Source organism: Chelon labrosus (genome assembly GCF_963514085.1).
Source record: "Chelon labrosus genome assembly, chromosome: 21".
Taxonomy (NCBI): Eukaryota; Metazoa; Chordata; class Actinopteri; order Mugiliformes; family Mugilidae; genus Chelon; species Chelon labrosus.
Window position 1 is genome coordinate 8,031,917 of NC_140354.1, and position 20,563 is coordinate 8,052,479.

The 20,563-nt window shown below is 46.2% G+C and overlaps 1 protein-coding gene across 2 annotated transcripts in view; it reads right to left on the minus strand.

Moving 5' to 3' along the window:
• Positions 1 to 20,563, minus strand: part of LOC311506349 (RNA binding protein fox-1 homolog 3-like) — a gene marked incomplete at both ends in the record, with an annotated part of 71,687 nt that overhangs the window by 1,856 nt on the left and 49,268 nt on the right. Inside the window, 9 exons of one of the 2 annotated variants that reach the window (XM_084570269.1) lie at positions 303 to 381; positions 2,815 to 2,873; positions 5,216 to 5,255; positions 6,393 to 6,525; positions 11,644 to 11,697; positions 11,785 to 11,845; positions 12,541 to 12,633; positions 15,149 to 15,202; positions 19,828 to 19,971. In XM_084570269.1, the coding sequence (XP_084426395.1) occupies positions 303 to 381; positions 2,815 to 2,873; positions 5,216 to 5,255; positions 6,393 to 6,525; positions 11,644 to 11,697; positions 11,785 to 11,845; positions 12,541 to 12,633; positions 15,149 to 15,202; positions 19,828 to 19,971 (717 nt within the window). The remainder of the gene's footprint in view (positions 1 to 302; positions 382 to 2,814; positions 2,874 to 5,215; positions 5,256 to 6,392; positions 6,526 to 11,643; positions 11,698 to 11,784; positions 11,846 to 12,540; positions 12,634 to 15,148; positions 15,203 to 19,827; positions 19,972 to 20,563) is intronic. The other variant, XM_084570268.1, reaches the window with a different exon arrangement.

Genomic DNA, 20,563 nt, shown 5'->3' on the forward strand with positions numbered 1-20,563 from the left:
TGTCAAATCATTATAGCATGAGGTGATAATAAACATATGTTTATAGCACTAAATGTCTGAGCCAGTCTCCGCATGCCGGGGTTTCATAGTACTGCTCAGCTCCACTAGAGTGTGCCAGATAGCATGACAAAAACTAAATCAGTTCATGAAAAATACATGAATAAAAACCAGTGACCACTACAGTCTCTGGTCTTTATTTTGGAGTGTGAGTCCTGTGTGTGTATGTGTGTGTCTGTGCCAGCTCGTGTCATGATGTTTGAGACAGGGTTCAGACTGAAACGGGCAGAGTCTCATTGACTTACCATGGTCCCCACACTGTATGTGGCGGCAGGGCCAATCGTGTGGTGGTAGGGGTCTGCTGTTGCATAGACTCTGCCATAGCTGCACAACGGGAGGCACAGAGAACACAGTCATTGATCTATCATTGACGAGGAGAGCAGAACATTTATGCATGCTTGTTTAATGCTCAACCCCTCAAGTCAACTCTTTCAAGTCTCTAACACAATCAATTATTCCCCTCCTCGGCCTCCTGGGCTTCCTACATTATACAAGGTGGTTCAAAAAGGGGAGTTCAAAGGTTGGTGAATTATACTTGTCTTTTCATTGTCATCTTGATTAGGTGGACGGAATAGGTAATGAGCAGAGAGACACAGAAGGAGAAAGATGAAGAGAAGGAAACCCAGTTGGAGCTGGAGGGCTTGGTCTCTCACCCTGTTCTTGTTTACCCAGGCTGCACACTGGGCTCACGCCCCTGTCTTTTCATTGTTGCTGGTTTGGAACTAATCCCTCCAATTTCCTTCTGAGACAGGACAAGATGTGTCTGCCTTATTTATTTATTTATTCTACTTCACATATTCCTCTATTTACTTTGCTTTTTTTTTTTTCCAGCGCTTGCTTGCAAATGAGGGTCTGCACGGAGCAGATAAGGCACACCCAGCCAAGGACTGAGGGCACCAAATCAACCAGGAATAAAAAAGTGGAGAGAGGAGGAAATTCTCCTAAAGGAGACAACAAGACATACAGCATTCATGCCTCTCGCATGAGCTACATTGACTTATATAAGATCTAAATATGGCTCGGCCCATTTAAGTCCGGCAGCACCCAAGGTCAGTGAGCAGGACGTGAAATCTGAAGGGCTTTCTCAGCTCCTTGGGGAGGAGGCCGGTGCCATGAGATGGTCAGGGGAAGTCTCCGTGGTCCTCTTATCTTCAGTGAGCACCGAACCCCACAGGCCCTCTAAGGCTAATATATCTACAAAATGACTCTCACCAGAGTGGCACTGCTGACGACCGGCAGGTCAAACCACCCCGTACAATGTCACAGAGCTGATTGGAAGCCAGCAGGGTCTCTACAATGTGACTGGCTCCTCACAAGGCCTCTTTGATACATCAGACTCTCTGGTATGAACTCTGTTTAGTTACTTATAGGGCTTTGGTAATGCAGCCTGTGAGCACTGTAGGCTTTTCGGATAATAAATGTTTCATATTTTACAGGGGTTTCACACGCCTTCCACAATCCTGGTGACCTCTTTTTTATGATTGGCTGACTGCTGCGGGTAAGTCTGATAAGGCATTGCTGAGACAATACCGACAAACCCCTATTGATCCAATGGGCATGACCGCTTATTCAAAAGGAAACAAACAGACAAAGCAAAACAAACAACTTGGGGGCGAATTATATTAAATCTCAGAGAAAAGTATAGGCAAGAGAAACAGGAATTAAATCACTCCTGGAGAAAAAAAAGCCGCTGTCCAATTTCTGCTCTCGCCGAGCACGGCTGCTCATAATTCGAGCCGCGCCGAGGCCTGATAAATCTTACATTATCGATATGATCTTCAGGCTCTCAGGCAGGGTGTACGTTATCACAAGTGACATGCTCAATCCTTCCCAGATTAGATTCCCAAACCAGCCCACATCCCGGCTGACAACGGCTTTCAGGGGCCGAAATGAATCAGCGACGCCTCCTCAAACGGAGCACACCTGAACCAGAGTGACATCACTCAGAAGTGATAGAGTTCCTGCCGGTCCATCTCCCCCTCTCTCTGTCTCCCTGCCTCCCTTCCACAGACCTGAGGCCATTCATAAATACGGCAGTGATATACCCACTCTCCCATCACAAGCACAGAGTCACGACATATATCACTGCTTTTCTCATCGAGTCCAACAAGGTTAGTCTTTTTTTTTTTGGTGTTCTTTAGCTCCCAGCTATAAAGAATATGGAGGTTTGCCTAATAGATAAGATAACGTGAGAGAAAGAAAACCTCGGGAAAGCCAAAATAACCTGCGTAGAATATTATAAAATACCGCCGCCATTCATCATATACTATCACCATGTCTATATTTGGCCTGTAGATGTTACTTTTTGGAAGGGAAACTCTAATTATTTAAAGAAAGAAAAAAAACATTTGGCGACAAGATGTATTGAGACTAATATTTCCTCTTATTTGACAGCCTGCAGGATCAACTTGATGCTTTAAATCACACGGGCAAAGACAGCTTGTCGAACCCAGGATAGATGTGCTTCATGTATTTTACTGTAGATGCGTTTTATCAGTATTACATCCAATTTCCGCTGTCTGCTTCCTTTAGAACAAATCTGTAGCATAAGAAGCTGCTGGTAAAGATATTTCCATTTCTTAAAATTGGTCTATGAAATTGCATAGACGGAATTGTCTCCAGAAATAATAAAAAAAAAATCTAAAAGTAGCAAGATGGACCCAGGATTTTAAGATATATCAGACGTATTTATTAAACAACAGTTCATATATTCATACTTTAAGTTTCTTAATTAAAACTCAATGAAGAGGTTCTCACCTGTCACTGTAAGCAGCGGTGGTGGTGGGCTGGGCAAATCTGTACGCTGCATAGCCACCCTGCAAAAATACCACAGCATTAATCAATGATTAAGCACAACCTGCGCAGAGAAAGGTTAGATCTCAGAGAACACACGAGAAAATACAACAATACAGTCAGGGAGCTCCAAATTGACTTAATAGTTAAATGTCACCGCGCAGTGTTTTGGTCACCGGACCTCGTTCACCTAGTGCAGGTTCCCTTTGAGACAGCAGAGGGTGCTGTTTGATATATGGTGTGTTAGGCAGGTGGTGGCAACTAGGGGGAATGAATGATGTTCTGAGAAGTGGTGCGTTTGGGGGAGCGAGCTATTGTCAGACTAGAGGCTCATCCGAGTAGCAGCAGCAGCAGCAGCACAACAGAGGCCACGTGAGCCAACTCCCCAAATTCAGCCCATTTTTAGATTGAGGAGGCTTTGCTGCTACATTATTGAAGATCCCCTTTTTCCTTTACACGACCCCCCTGGCTCACAAATGAAGTAAGAAGGCAGAAGACGGTCGGACCATTGGGGAGTCAGGACTGCTGTATTCATTTGCCAGAGTGGGGAAGGAATTAAAGACCTCATTGTTGAGTGCTGCTATTACTCTCTTTGAAAAATGAAGCTGTTCCCCCACTGTTTTTCTATTAGTGCCAGTGGAGTGTGTGCCCATCTGTGTCCATACGGTGGATAGGTGGCTTTTAATAATGCATGTTTTCATTCATTTTTAAACTCAAGGGGGAAGACGTCCGATGAAGAGCAGTGCCGAGAGGCAACCGTGCGATGGTCGCGGCCACGGCTGCACGCGAAATCAGAGCAGGGGCCAGGGCGTTTGGATCCCGCTTCCCCCGCTCTCCTTAGAGTTTTCCGTGGGGACAGGAAGTCACAGCACTTGAGGCAGATGACTTCCTGTGGGACGGGCATGCCTTGGGACTGGCTGATTACGGCAACAGCCTGAACAAACACGGACCAATAAATCACTCTCACACATTGTCAAATCCTGCACACAGCAGTGCAGCACATTTGTTATTTTGTCGTGGAGGGTGTGTGTTTGTGCATTCGCGTATGTGTGCGCTCATGTGTTTCTACATGGAGGTGCATGCATGCATATGTATTAGCACATGCAATGTATGTAGTGTATATTTATAGCCATACAGTCTCCCTTTCTGCTAATGTATTAGCAGGTCATCTATTTTAAAAAAGGGAAGCTATGACTGGTTTTGACAGCAAGCCAGTGTCCACTGAATGATTGTATAGGACACTGAGGGCTAAGGGACAGCTCCCTGTTGGTCATTCGAGACCTTCACGCACACTCAGCCAGTCTGAAGCAGTGCAGTGGTCATTGCCAAAACTAATGGCAGTGAAGCACGAGGGGCTGGCCTGACGGGATGATTGATGGTGCAACCTGGCCAGGCCTTGGTCAAGGGACATCTGTGTGCAGGACTTAGCTGGAGGTGGCTGAACGAATGTGAGAGACAAACAACATCACTCAGAGCACAGCCCGGGCCTCTTCTCTGGTGGTGGGTGTCGCTACAATAAAAGCCAGTGAAATACAGTCCTATCATGTAGGCTGGTGTGTAAGTCATATATCACTTGGGTTTAGCATTTCATTCGCAGACACCGGTCTTCGTCGGGGTGAAAGTGAGAAGCAACTGTCATTGCTGCCGTGCCCACTGTCATCACGCTATCACGGCAGACGGCGGCAGAGAAAAAAAAAAGACCCCAGCAGAATCAAAGGGACAAATTACATCCCCCGCAAACGTTTGGACTGATGTCAAAGTGGGGCAGCGTGGTAATTTCGGCATTATCTCCACAGAGTCCACGGTTTTCTCTGTCAAGGGCGACGCGCAGCAGGGCCAGCCCCTGATGTGACCCTGCCTGCACGGACAGCTCCAGAGGGACGGCTAATCCCTTTATCTGGTGCTCCTCTTATCTCCCACATGGTGATGGCTGGGAGGAACTGGCTCCACTCAGGCCTGCACGGACCCCTTGGGGCAGGCAGGGATATCCCAGCCAAACCCCTCTGAGTGAACACAAACAGGAAACAGGAGAGAGGGGCGAAGAGAAGGAGGGGGGCACCTCAAAAACCCAGACAAATCTAACGGAAGGAATGACCTAACTTGACATGGGACACTGAGTCAGGATCTGCCTCTTGCCAAAGTCTGAGATCATAGGAAGAGAGGAGAGAGAGAGGAGGGAGGAGCTGAGGGGGTTTTAAATTTTGTTGTTGGGTTTCTTGGCACAGTAGACAGAGGCCTAATCGACGCCGGCTTGGCAGCAAGGCTGGGTGAAAGCTGGGGGCTGAGCAGATCACGTTTTTGTCTCCAGGGTTGCTTTACTTTTGTTTCATCTTAGCAGGCAAGAAGAAAAGCCAACTGTACTTACATAGATCTCTGCACCATAGAAGCCATCTTGGTACACCACCCTGTGAAATTATAGAACAGGAAAAGACAGTCAGTTGATTAAATCTACGTAGGTCTATCATACTCAATCGCAGCCATTCTTCCTATTTTGACCATTTGTGAGTCTATGAGGGTCAGCTCTCTTTAGTGCACTGTACCACAAATAATGACTGACACATTAAACTGAAAAGGTGCAGGCCTCTCACATCCTTGTCCAATTTTCTGCTCTGGTAAAATTGTTTGTCTTTGCAGTTGCTGCAGTTGTTGTCAGGAGGGCTGGCTGGCGGTGGAGAGAGGAGGGGCGGGCAAAAGAAAGCAGTGAAGGAGCCCCGTCACATGACTTCGCTATATAAATCAACCAGCTGCCATCGGTAGCAAAGGGCCCAGAGTGGGAGGGAGGGGAATGGGGACATGGGATTTCCAGTGCGGGCTTCAGCGGCAAGTCCCTCAGCAGTAAGACGGATCCTGATCTAATCACAGATAGACGGCTATACCGGGCCCTCGGCCGGCCTCCGTCAGACCTCTCCCACGGCCACACAGAACACTGCTGATAAGAGACGAGTGTGAGGCAGGGCTGCACAAAGCCAGGAGATCAGCATAGGCCCTGGTCACACTCCAGTGAGATCTGCCCAGTAATACGCTATCTTGGCTTTTTACAGCTTTCATTGTGGCTTTGTTAGTTCCTCCTTTGTTAATACATAATGTACAAATATAAGGATGAGCAGACTTCAGGTACATAAACATATATATAACCCCCACACCCATACCATAGATTTCTTCATTGGAATTGTTAAATTATTACCACCACACCAAAATATAATTCTAATATCGTGTAGGGCTCCATCATGTTAATAGTAACACATAATTGGAGCAGCCTTGTATAAAAATTCATGTACACTAGTTGGGCATAATCTTCTTCACTGGGGATGGTTGCTGCCATCAAGGAGTGTCATTGCTATGGGGTTGGCGTGCCTGGCTTGGTCTAGGTGGGTGGTGCATGTCTAAGTAACATCTACACGAATGCCAGGTCCATAAGTTTCCCAGTAGAACACTGTATTGTCACAAGATGGCAAATGTTATCCACTTCTCCTGACAATGGTTTTAATGTTGTGGCACAAGATCCCCAGTGTTTTTCCTTAGGCTAGAGATTGAGTACTCACGCTCCGTAAGCTGGGATTGGTGGTGGCGGCGGAGCTGTGCGGAATGTGTTGTACACAGCCCGTCCCCGTCCCCGCAAGTGGGCACCCCTATAGGCCACCGTGGCGCCTGTGGCAGGGTAGGGAAACCCTGTTACTATGAAAAAACAACAGCACACACACACACAAGAGAAGAGGAAATGACTTTCAGAGAACATCCTCGACTTGGCATTGCTTACCTTATGACAGAATACATTAGAGAGAGACATGTGGCACTGCTTTCCCTATGACAGAATGCATTATGGGGAAGACAAGGAAACAATAGATTTAATCTTTTCTAGGTGCGCCTCATCGAGCACTCTCCCCTTTCCCAGCTCGCTGCTTTGTGCCGTACTCAGCAAGGATCCACATTTGCTGTACGCATCCTTTCCTGATGCCTGGTGAGGGGCAGCCTTGAAGCCTAGGCAGGTAATGGATGCAATACCACTAGTTTCGCACCACAGCTTTTGCATAGTTTAGACACAAAAGGCCTAGCAGCAAAGAGAGCAGTGGGAGGGTGGACGGGGTAGAGGTAGAGGGCGTTTCTAGGTGTTGGCTAGAGACAAATGGGAGGTGAAGGTTGTTGAACAACCTGACTAGATGTTCAGAACTTCCCCAAGGGGAAGTGGAGCAGATGGGCTGGACAGCCGAAGCCCAAACCTCAGCATGACCCCCATCTCCAAACCCATCTGGGACCATCTTTAGCCAATCACACAGCCACATATGTCCTCTGCTGATGGCTAACAGCGAATGAGAAAAGGGTCTGTTGGGGTGAAAGGCTTAAGGGTGAGTAGAAGGGGTTGGTGTGATGGTGCAAAAAAAAAATAAAAAATGGCCGCGGTCACAGATTAGAGGACAGCCCATGTGATCGTCAGCTCTCTACTTAACCTTCAATCAGTCCAGTGGCTGTGTGATTACAGGCTGTGGAGGTGCATACAAACACACTGATCTCTAGACGTGATTATGTTGGCCTCCACTTTTCCAGCGATTGTAATTCCCTCACAGCCCCTTTCCCTCTGATCTTCAGCCACTCTCCCTCCCCCTACGCCTAGTCCATCACAACACAGCCAGCCCCATTATTCTTCATCTCCAGCAACGCCCCTTTGTCACCCTCCCCTCACCTTATTCTTCTTTATTCATTTCTATGACATGTTTTGGGTGAATTCATCACGGACCACTTCACTTTCTCCAATCAGGCATCGCTCCGTGATGGGTAGCGGTAGAGCTCATGTCTGATCTTGTCGGGAGGGGTGAGACCGTGCCTCGGTTGGGGTGAATAACGCAGGTTAATAACATGTATCCAATGAGTTTCAGATGAACCCACTGTGGAGATGGCAGACGGTCCTTCGCAATCTCCAATAAACTAGATGGCAATGAAGATCCATGGTAGCTCACATGCATTAGGTGGTGTAAAGGTTTGTGCCTGGGGAATGATGGCCTGGTGTTGCTGTGCCGTGTGCAGCGTTAACCCTGCAGTTGGCTGAGACCAGTGAGCACCCTAATGAACGATGCACACCCTGGCCCCGCTGCTTCAATAAAGCTGACAGGGAGACAGATTAGTGGTGCTTTTAAAAACACAGAGAGCCAGGTTTAATGTCTTCCGCCATTAACATCACGCTCCATTAGTGGGTCCGCGCACATATTCAAACTTTGCGTCTCATTTGGCCAGGTGACGCCCACGTACCCCCCCCCCCCCCCCCCCCCCCACCTCTCTTCACCCACCCACCAACACACAGGACACTTTGTTTGTTGCCAACGCACCAATAGACTGCCTGGACTCGCACGGTGCCCACTTTTCCCCCCAAGTGATTTATAATGCTGACCTTGACATTTAAATTAGTCTCTCTTTTTGGAGCACTGGACATCTGAGCGCAGTTGCTAAAGGGCAAAAACAATCCTCTTTGATAGTCTCTGAGGTGTTTTTTTTTTTTTTTTAAACAAATCGCTACTGTTTCTGGGGCCCCAGAAAGTCCAATTGCTTCTTTCCGTCTTCTCTTTTTTCTTCTTTAAATTTGTATGCAATATGCATGCAGTGATGTATGTGAATGTAAACTCATAATGAGTTGGCGATAGGCTACACTGCTTCAATAATAACCCATAAATCAAAGGCACTGTCACACCTTGGTAAGCCTGTGAAAAGCAACAACAGCCACGGTGTATGAGAGCACAAACCTGGTCTAGCCACCAAAGTCAAACATCTTTTCCGGGAGGGGGGCTGGAGAAAATATGAGTTATGTGCTCGAGGGCGGCAGGGTCACGCTGCACCTCATATGTCATATGTGTCAACTTGAGAGAAGCTCAATACCTGCAGAGCCAGTTGGACCTGAGGTAATCCAGCTCTGTGCCAATGATGGGGTCATAACCAGCTCCCATAAAGAAAGATCTGATTTTCCACAAGGTTGATCTCTCTAATACTTCCTGCTCAAATACATCGGGCAATGAGCACTTAATCCACGCACTGGGGACCAAAAACAGCTTAATCTAATCAAGAGTCTGGAGCTTAATTATCTCCCTAAAGTACACTCCAACAATGAGAGGATCTGTCTACATATATTAAGATGGCAATTAGCCTTTCTTTTCTGTCATTTACACAGCTGGTGGCTTTTCACGAGTCCTCAAGAAAACTTCACCTTAGTAGCAGAAAATATGGACTGCTGAATGAAAAGCCACTCCTGCCTCCCTAGGAATTAGCTGCAGAGAAGAGTCTCTCTCCGCCTCTCTCTCTCTGTTAGCCTGAGGGGGGATTGCCATATGAAGGGATTTCTAAGTGACAGCTGTCCATGGTGCTGAAAACATTCAACACGAGGAACCAAGAAAGGCTTGCCAATTATTGTAGCGTGAGCTTAACTGTGTACTGCATACAAATCTGCCTCTGAATGGTTGTCTCCATTTTTGCCATGAATGCAATATTTCAACATTTTTATTTATTTATTTTGGAATTTAGATGATAAAAATGTATGCGTGTGATTACAGCAATCCACAATTGTTCTTATATTAATAATAACATGAATCTTATCTACACTTCCACATTTGTACTACTTAGCTACACCCCCACTCACTACATACAGCCCAATCAAACAAACTCTAGAAAGACAGCCAGATTTTAATCATATTATCTCCGAATAGATCAGTATGGATGAGGCAGCGGAGCACATATTCTGGGGTCTGTTCTACAAAAGATTTCATGTAAACCACATAATTGCACATTGAACAGGACGTGGTTAGCACAGGCACTGGATGCCTACCAGCTACTGCACTCCATGACTTGTGCCACGTCCAATTTGACTAGGGTCTCAAATCACCAAATCTGCCTCTTTCTTGGACCAAGAGTCCGTCCGGTGCGACCCCACCGTCTCCCGTCAGTTGTGCTCTGCGGGGGGTTTTCTGTGTTAGGTGGCAATAGAGGACACAGACCCGTGGCTGGCGCCGACTGCCAGCATCCTACCAAGTATCCCCCCCCCACCCCTCTCCACCCCCATCAGGAGGAGGAGCCAATCTACCCTGGAAGAGGTTAAGAGCGGGGAGCCGGCATGAGGCTCTCATCCGTCATTCTCTTGAATGGGTTTTGAGGACAATAAACCTGTAGCGCCAGGACGAATGGAGACGAAGTGTGCTGTCACCGAGCCAGGATTTATGGCTCCCAATTTCACTGATCTCCTGCACAGAAACGAGGACTGATAAACAGTGATTAATCGCCTTTATATCCCATTTTACTCCCACCAAAAGTATATTAACTGTAGCTATGATGATTTTGGAATTTGTTCTGAATGCTGCAGTATTTTTCTTTTTTTTTTTTTCTTTTTCTTAAGGTAACCGAGGAACGTAACAGTTAAAGGCGTGTTCAGGTGTTTCTGCTGGAGTTAAAGCTGCCTTTTTCTGCTCATTAGGGAGGTTTTGTTTCAAAAATGTATCTCTTATTTATGTTTCTCATCTCCCCAGCTGGCAAGCATATGTTGTCGTTTAGGCTTGGCAAACTCCAGCGCCATGTCAAGACGACTTGAAAAATTAGCAGCCAATAAATCACCCAACCCCTCCTGCTTCCCCTGCCTGGAGTGGTGGACCACACTCCCTCTGATTTATGAGATGATTTGGGAAGAGTGTGTGTGTGAGTGTAAAAGGGAGAAAGTGTGCATGGAAGAAGGGACATGTATTAGTGTCTGTGTTCTACATAGGTTATCTATTTCTGTATGCTGGAATGCTTTGGTCTAAGTTAAAAAAAAAAAAAAACGGGCCAGGTGAAAGTGTTGTGTTGTGTATATAGGGCAGTAAAACAATTCTTAATGCAAGTTAAGACTTAGTTAATGTTCAGATTTTTAATTTAATGAAGATTCCACCTCACCGTGTCTTGATGCGTATGTTTGAGCGGCTACACGGGGATGTGTGTATGTTTGTGTGCGTGAATAATTATCAGGGGAAGATGTCGAAACCAAAGGAGTGCTGGGGGGAGGAGGAGGAGGTGAGTGGGAGGCAGGGGAGGAAGCTTGGAGGGGGCGAGGGGTTGGGGATGAAATAAAAATGATAGATGACTGCTTTCTGTCATGGACAGTTATTTAGAGGTTCGCCGTAAAGCTGTCCGGGGAATGAACAGATTTTAGTCTAATGAGCAGAAAGGAAAGCCGTTAAAGTGGCGCGATGTGCTCAGCACTTCTTCCAAATGAAATAGTACCATTTCCCCCTCATTAAAATGCAAAGGGTTCATATAACATACAGCAATAAAGCTGGCATGTCGAGGCAGGGAGAGATAGGGAAAACCCCACTGAGCTCATCTCATTCCTCCATTACTGAGACCAGAAGGAATAGCGGCCTTCGACAGGGTAGGTGCCAACAATATCGCTCACTCAATCTCCCTTATTCGGTTAGCTCTGTAAAAGTCAATCTGGCGCACTTGGCAAATCCATCCACAGCAGCAGCCTCCACAATCTGATAACAGTTGCAGGGGCGCTTGCTCTTGAAATCATTTTTTTCAGCTTTACAGTTGCACACCGCGCAAACAATGGCTCAGGCTCCCTCAGCCACTCAGAGAAGCTTGGATCATCCACTGCTTATCTGAGCCGCTCTCAGATTCACTTTGATTCGAGGGGAATTTCATGTTCAGTCGGTTCAGGATGAACCCGATTGTAGAAATTCTGGGGTCAGATTGGGATTGGCTGCGGCTGATAGTGCGCTCAGGTAGGCTGGCATGCATGTGGTGGAGGGCAGAGAGGAAAAACACTGACAACACTCTGTTAGCTCTTACCGGCATACAGTTCAGGACCATAGACAGCTCCTACTACTGGATTCAGCTTCCAGCCTGGGGAACAAAGAAAGTCAACTCACGGTGGGAACTATACGGAAACTGTACGATTGTTTAGGCGTCCTGAGACAGCTCGGAACTTACCATTCGTGTAGGGGTTGGCCACTTTTTTGTTTGTCATCACTCGTGCTGTTGCATTATTCACCTGTTAAAGCCAGCAAACACATTGTAATTACTGACCTTCATTTTCACTATGCACACATCCAGGGTGGGCCATAAGCAAGCAGCAAACCAAGGTGAAAAAAGGCAAATTCACAAAGTAATCAATAAATAAATGATTATGTAAATATGTCTGAAACTTGGTTCGCCCAATTTCCCAACAGATTATTATATTACGGTAAAGAGGAGGAAAGCATGCACCAATTACCCACAGGTATGAATAAAAATGAACATCCTCCAAATTCAGTAATTGGTCGGATAAACAAATGGATTCCAAAAGAAAAACACAGACGGGGCTTTGATTTCCTTCTATTGACCTGATGAGAATGACTGAGTGGGGGCCCGGGCCGTCGTAAACAAAAGCAGAATTAGAGCAGGCAACACTAAACGATGGTGATAGGGGAATGCAGGTCTTCTCAGATCTGACTGGAGCCCAGAGGATGATGGCATGCATTCATTCTGCGTTGTCAGGTAATGACGGACAGCTGGCGTGTCCAGGTTGACATGTATGGATTCGGCATTCTACTGAGGGCAAGTTATACGCACCATTATGCATGCATGCAACCAGGCACACATACACTTAGAGATGCACACACACACACAGCAGCCATATGCTTATGCATGGCTTTATTGGTAAGTTGAGAAGGCAGCAGGCAAGAAGGAGAAAAAACATGAAAGCACCTCTATTTTGCGTCCCTCTACGATTGTACCGTTTAGTTTCTCCCGTGCACGATCGGCATCTGTGCTTGTTTCAAAAGTTACAAACCCAAAGCCCTGAAAGCGCCGCGTTAGCCACCGGTAGAGAAAAAGGAGAAGGGAAAAGATGGACACACACACATTAACACACACACACATACACACAGAGGGAAAAGAAAGGGGAAGGGAGGAGAAAAGGGAGAGAGAGAGGTGAGAAGACAGGAGTAGGTGAGCAGCAGTGGCGGCAGAGTCTAGTTGTAAGCAGCCAGATTAATTAGAGGCAGTTAGTGAGGCGTCAGGAAACAGCAAACAGAGAGATCCGAGGAGAAGAGGATAACGGTGACATGACCTCACACAACAACACCAACAAACCTGCCTGCTTTACCCAATTAAACAGCACAGCGTCGGTGCCATGGGTGAATGTCAGGAAGCAGCAGATGCAAAACACTGTGTTAGCTGCCATAATGGTCGTATAATTATCTACACAGCTTCAGAAGCGCGGCCGCACTCCCTTTGAAGGCGTGGGCAACGGGAGAAGGAGTGAGGATGAATTTTCTCAAGATAGACGTTAACTTGATCTCTGACTATCTCTAATTCACTGCACTAATAGGTGGGATATTTTCACGGAGGCAAAATTGCGCCGGCTCATTGATGCAAAAAACTGAATGGCGTCATTGCAAGCGCGCTCCTCTTGTAATAGAGAAGATATTGACTATAAACCCTGACCAAAATATACCCAACCTCTCATTTCCATCCCCCTACCCCTTCAACTCTCTCTGCCTCGCTCCCCTGGGGGGTTTGTCACTTCCTTGAGTTATGTGGACTGGGATACTGGACCTGGGCTCTATAGCTGGAGCATTAAGATATTCTGGCCAAACAAGTCCCATTCCTTTGGTTTCTATATATACGTATAGAGGTATGGGCAGGGGAAGAGGGAGCATGGCCGGCGCTGCCTGATAATTGCTTGAGGATGTAATACATGTGAGAGATGGCGAGCAGCGTGATCGTGTATGCATACACAGGATCTCCGGGCCGCTATTTCTAGCATAAATAACACGGGACCTGTCCTTGGGGAAAGAGAGATAAAGAAATAAATTCAAAAACGGAATTGAGGGCAAAATTAATCCTTTGGACATTCACCCGACTGTGGTTAGCCCCTCTATCTTTTTTTTTTATCATGCACAAATAATTAGCTTACAAGAGGAGAGAGTGGAGCCACCATTTTTCAAAGGAGACAAACATATTGAATGCAAATTGCCAAAGCTTCATAGGAAATAGATTGTTTATTAATGGCCTGGTAGGTTCATTATATAGCACACTGTGTGTGTGAGAGGGAGAGAGAGAGAGAGAGCGCGAGAGGCATCATGGGTAATGGCTTTGCAGGGCACAAACAATAAATGCTTGTTACGGCGGAGGAGGCAGGTTTATCCGGTGCTCAATCTTGTCTGGCAGAAGGGGCTGAGTGCAGCAGTGTCGCCTGGTTCCAGGGCTCCCTGCATGCCGCTATATGAGCCCAAAGTACTCCTAGGTATGAATGGGAATCAATAGTATTCATGCCTCAACACCCAGCCAGGGAGCCTGTCGCCTTTATGAATGGAAAGCTGTGGAGCTTAGTACACTCTATTAAATGAACAGCTGGATGAGTAGCACTCGGCTGTTCACACCTCTGCAGGCTTCACCTGTCCTGCTACGTGGTCGGGAGACTGATACTGCAGTCACGCACCGACGCTGCGGCCATTTGTCTGAGGGCTGGTTGGTATTCTTGGTTTAGAAGTTCAAATTATCTTTGAGATAAACGATTCAAGGTGTGTAAATATTATACAGACTTGAAGAGATGAGAATTACATCCAGTACTTCTAGTTTTCTGTACAGCTGACCTTTAAGCTAAATTTCCTTTATGTCAAAAAAAATAAATAAAAAAATCCCTCTGCACAAGCCACCACACCAAATGTGTATTAATCTGCTGCTGAAAATAGTTCCCAGCAGTGGTACTATTTTTCCAAGTGTCTGCTTGCTTTTTGGTCATTTCATTGGATTTGTTCACAAAAAGAAGAAATATCACCTGCCTCCTTGAAATTAATGTCTGTAAGCGTCCACATGGCCAACAGATGAAGCCACGCTTGTCCCAAAGTAGTATGAGCCTTTAGATTCATTTGAACTAAACCACGTTTATTTGCAATTTATCACAAAGAACATAATCTGATTTAGGATAAAAAAGATAAACCTGAATAATGTAGGGCCTTTTCAATCAATGCTCAGGCTTCAAAGAGGACTAGGTCCCTAAACAAGCAGTTTCAAGTCCATATGCTTGAGGACCTGCAACCTGTTGGTGGATTAAGTGAAATGTGAAACAGCTCAATAATGAATTGATTGACAGGGCTAATGATTCACAACTTGGGTGAGAGCTGCAGCAAACAACAAAAACAATAGGGAGGGAGGGAGAAGGAGAAAAGAGAGGCATGGCGGATGCAGCTCTCCAGGACCAGGCTTAGAGACCACTACTCTCCGCCAATGTACACACCACACTAATGCCATCATTAGGAAACAGAAGAAGTACATGGTAATGAAGCAGCTGGCGTTCTAGTTCACTTACCTTGGATCCTCGCTCATTAAAGATAATCTCCACATCTAAAATCTTTCCAAATTGCTGCGGAGAGAAAAGAGAAAGAGAAGAGAGGAGATGGAGTTAGAAAGCCTCACTGACTGTGAATTCATGAGAAGGAAGACCGGAGAAAGAAAAACCATTAAGGCAATATGGAAATGTTACTTTTGTAAGGAGATGGTGGTCAATTTGCATTTGTTAGCCGGGCAAACAGCTCTCGTGTCTCGCTGGCACGGCTGGAAAAAGAGAAGTTGTAGCCGCTGCTTTAATGCCTCTCTGTATTTCTATCAATACTATAAAAAATGAGATCACAGTTTTTTAAAAAAAAACAAAAAAAACTTTATCTGTGATTACATTACGGCACTTCTGACGTTCTTTTGTTTTAACTCAAAGAGAATAGAAGAAGCTTCAAATGATAGTTTGATGTTGTCTTGAGACATGGACCCCCCTCCTCCACTCCCTTCCACCTCCACGATCACCTGGGGAAAACTCACTTCTTCAAGTCTCCCGAGCAGATAGCTGAGCTCTGACTTGTGGAGAGTCTGCAGGATCACTCCTGACTCCTCTATCCTTTTATACACCTCTCCTACTCTCTCTTTCTTTTATATTCTTTATCCGCTCTTCCTCTCTTTGTTTGTGCGCTCTCACCGTCAACAGGACCTAAGGGCCGGTCCCTGGGGGTTAACATGCTCCAGCCTTTCGATTTAACAGGCCTGCCTTTGGATCATTAGAAAACAGAGGAATGAAAGTAAACTGTAAGTTCCTCTAATGAGTGGAGTGAGAGCGACTTTTAATTGCTGTCTACAATGGCCGTATTATTTCATTAAAAGTAATTACCCTGTCAAGCGGTCCGCGTCGCCTTCATTTCAGCACAACAGGGAAGAAATGGGCCTTCCATGTGGTCGACGCTCAATGGGAATGGATGGATCGTTTGACTGAGCCACTAATAGGGGTTAGGAGGAGCTGGCTATTATCTGGCTGGAGTGAGTGGAGTGGGCTTGAGGAGCCGAGGGTTTATGGGTTAGCGGAAAAACATATGTCTCCTCCCACCTCAAAGGCTATGCTGAGACTTCACCGCCGCTTGGTTATTTAACAGCCCCTCTGTTTCAGCAGGGTGCATCTTCGCCCCTATACTATCTGTTCTCCTTCAAAATAGATTCCATAGATCCTCTCCTCACATCTGCCTCATATGGCGCTCAGCTCCATTGATTCGAATGGGGAACGTTGGCTCGATCACACACCCAGGCATTTATATCCCAGCGTGATGCCCCCTTCTCGCCTGAGAAGACAATGCTTCCCCCGCGCAACGTGCAGATGCTAATTGTTTTAACCGAGCGTAATGGGCTTGTGGCGTCGATTAATTAGTTTCAGAGGAAGTCATCTTTGTGGATTTCCACATGGCGCTGGGGACTGCTCGCTGCTCACCAGTGATCTCATGCACTGCTATCTCCACCCAGCCACTCACACACACACACACACACACACACACAGAAACAGCTGCATCAGCAGAACCGATAAACAATAGCTTCAATGGGAGGAGTCTCCTGAGGGAACAGGCTGACGTCAACTAACAGGCTGCGGATCCATCCTTAGACTTTAAGGACTCGATATCAACATAAGGATAGAAACATCCACAGCAGCATCTGTACGTTAAATATCCATTCCATCGGTTTTGCATGTTTTATCTCATTTATCCCACAAGACGCACATTCTTCAAAGCACGCTGCTACATTTGAGAATCTCTTTCTTTGGTTTCCATTTCCATATGGCTATTTGAGTAATGCTGTGTAGACTCCCCAAATAATTTTTAATCTGCACTTAAAATACATTATGGAGAAATAGAAAATGGATTACGCAGCGCATGCATGTTTTAAGAGGGAAGTATCTTCACAGAAATGTCCGGAACGGAAAAAAGTAAACATCTGAAACTGAACAGCACGCATATAAAAATGGTCAGCGAAAAAGTAATGTAGACATGATTTGCAATTTAAGGGCTGAACATTGTAAGCACACTGATATTTTGGCCTTTTTTAAACGATGTGGACTTGCAGCCCATTTCCTGAATAAAATTAAGATAGGCTGCATTTCCTTGGCCTCAAGTTTTCAAGTGTGGAGGCAACAAACAAGATTGAGGCCCTTGTGCCTCCACCTTTGATTAGCCCGAATATCTTTAAGCTCTTCAGAAGCCTGTAATTACGCTACAGTGCCCTGTGTATTCAAACAGAGTGCCAGTGTGGAGCATGCTCCGGCGCGGCAGTCAGTGTGACAGTAGGGTGGGGGGTGGAGGGCAGAGGTCCTGATTGCTCTGGGGGATTCTGTGAGAGCCCTTACATGCACTCAGAGAAGCACTGCTGAAGAAGCCAGCCGCACAAACGAGGGCACCCTCGAGCAGCGCAGCATGGGCGCCGCGCAGGGTTCGCTCGCGCTTGGAGTGTCTTCATTTCCCCCACACTTACTAGCTCTCAGAGATCACAGTTTCTAATTACTGATTAACGTCCGCTGTGGTTGCCCTAATGAGGCCTTCATTCAGCACCTCGTTAAAAGCTCTCCACACCCTTAACCCTGTGGTGTGCAGCGAGTCTCGGGTCCCTCCCTTCTTGTTTTAGGGTTCCAGCTTTCTGCTGTTGTCGGGAAACCTTTGCCGCAGACAGTTTTTTGGGTGGCGTGTGGGAGCAGATGGAGCTCCTGGCGGGGCTTTGCTTTGCTGTGGAGGCCTTCTCTAGTGAGCCGTGCAGCACCTCCACTCTATTTCAGCTCTGTCTTCCCGCCTGCATGTCTGTGGGTTTCACTCATGCGTAACAGTAATGGCGTATCGAGCCGGTGGCGCTCCAGAAGCCATTAGAGCTAGAGGGATGAGGCTTTGCACACGCTGATCATACAAAGGCTCATTGTGGAGGCCATGTCAGAGGGTGGAGCGGATTTGCTATCTCCTTGCCAAGCTCTGCCCAAGACAATCAATCCGACAATCCTCTGCGATGCCAACCACCAACAGCGAAAGGTGGGTGCACTTAACAGGAGGCAGCGGGCAACATGTGGGTGAGGAGGGTGATTGAGAGGGACTGGGTGGGCTGCGATCAATTTAGCATCATATATCTGCACGCGCCGGCCAGGCACACAAAGCCTCCGAGCTAATTACTGAGGTGATTTGGATTCCACACGACCTGCACCAGAGCTGGGAACAATAAAGCTAACAATCAGAGAGAGAAAGAACGAAAGAGAAAGAGAGAGAGGGAGAGAGAGAGAGAGAGAGCAGCCATGTTGTCTGCAATTTATAAAGCCACAGCTAGGGCTCTCGAGTAATTAATATCATCAGCTGGATGTTGTCTTCATAACGATGAGAATTAACGCCTCTGGCTTCTAATGGTCCAATTAGTGCGTAACATTTAAAGTACATTTTTGGCAATCGTCTCCATTCAGATCCATTATCGTTATTGAATCGTGGATGTTTGGTTCAATTTTTATTGAGGCTTTTGTGAGACATGAGGGTGAGCTGCTGAACTATACACTATATTGCCTCATTAATTGGCCAAGACACACAGAGAGAGAGAGAGAGAGAGACAGAGAGAGAGCGGAAGAATTTCTGTTGTGGACCTCTGCTGATAAGTAATCTCATTGCATTTGTCTGACCACTGTGTAAATGCAATCTCTAAAAAAATAATTTTCTTAGTCCCGATTTTAGCTGACAGTTTAATGTTCTGTGAAAGCTACTTAAGAGGTTTTTCCCCACATTGAGAACAAAACAATCCTCCGCGTATATGCCCTGACATATGAGCACTGTCTGCTTGTGAACAAAACAGAACAAATTAAAGTTAATTCTGCTTTTTTGGCCCCTATTGTAACAAATAGCATTGTTCTCATTATGTTAATTGTTCTGGGGTTCTGTCTACTTTGCTAAAAAGAAGTCTGACAGAGAGAGAAGATTACTGCACCAGGCTCCACGGCTCCGACCAGCTTCTCTCCAGTGTCTGACCTGCAGTGCAGCAGTGAGTTAAGAGCCTGATTGTGACTGATTGAGCTGTTTATAGCTAGGAAAAAAACCTTCCCAGACAATTTAGTAATCCATGGATTTACTAGATGACGGTTTAAAACCTGGTTTCAGTCATTAAATACAAATTTTGCTTAGTTTTTTCTTGAAGCTTGGTACGCCAAATATTCCGCTTTATAAAGATGTGATCATTTCTTCTGACATTCGTGAAGGTTCAAATTTAGGAGAAGTTGTATTTCTGGTGCAACTTCACCACTACCAAGGTGTGTGGAGGAGGAAAAGGAATATGAAAAGGTCAAGACTCCAGAAACACTTGTAGTTTATGAAACAACTTTATTAGACTGACACTTTTCAGCTCGTGGCCAGGGATGACCCTGATAACTCCACGAACCGAAACGCATCGCTCTGATAAAGTTATTTATCTGGAGTCTTGAACTTTTCAAGGTTCAAAGTTGGGGGGGGGGGGGCGCTCCACTATTATACAATGCGAATTATTACATTCTGCATAGGTTGACTTCCTTTTTAACATCTAATTAGGTGCTCTTTGTCTTTAGATAAACAGTTCTGTTCACTACTTTTCTGGTTGTGCTTTACATGTAGAACTGTTCAATGTAGCATCAAGGCTCACTGACAAACCCACAAAACGAACATTTGATCAACTAGAATTTTCCCTCAAGGTACTCACCCCAAACATTTGCCTTAGGTCGGGGTCCCGGAAGCGGAAGGGAATGTTGGAGACATGTAACCTTTTGGGCTGCTGCTTCTCTGAAGAGTCTGAGTGCTGGAGCTGGAGCTGCTGAGAGCCCTCTGTTTGCGTCACATCATCTGTCTGCCAGAGGGAAACAAACACAGAGAAGGCACAAGCTGCTCATTAGCTGCTACAGTATACTGTACCTCCTGGTCCTGAAGCACGGGGAGGGGGTGGTGAAATAGGGGGGTGGCTGGGTGCAGGGTGGGGTGGGAGGCTTGGCTGACTAACTTACTCAGCGTCTGCCATTTTTCAATCTGGCGAGAAAGCCGAAGCGATAAACAGCCGATGACTTATGGTGTCAAACCTGAGGTTGTGCATTACAAATCTACTTATTAATCTCTTGCACTTAGCTCTTGAGCAACAGGGAAGATTGAAGGCGCTGACAAAAAGGCGTGGATATAGATCCCACAGAGCCCTGACACGTCTAGACTAAAGACACATTATTGGTGACGTTTGCACACAGCCATCAGAGTGCGAGGCCCAAAGCCCTCAGTGTTGTTGTTTCCATCATTATGCGAATGCTATGCTGACATTTCTATATAAATGACGTGTCTGATGTCAGTGACAAATTCCACTTGGTTCTCTCTGTGACACCGGTGATGGATTTCACTGTGGTGCTGCTGCCTTGTCTGTTTAGATGGACCTTGTTTCTGAGGAAGTTTTATTTTTT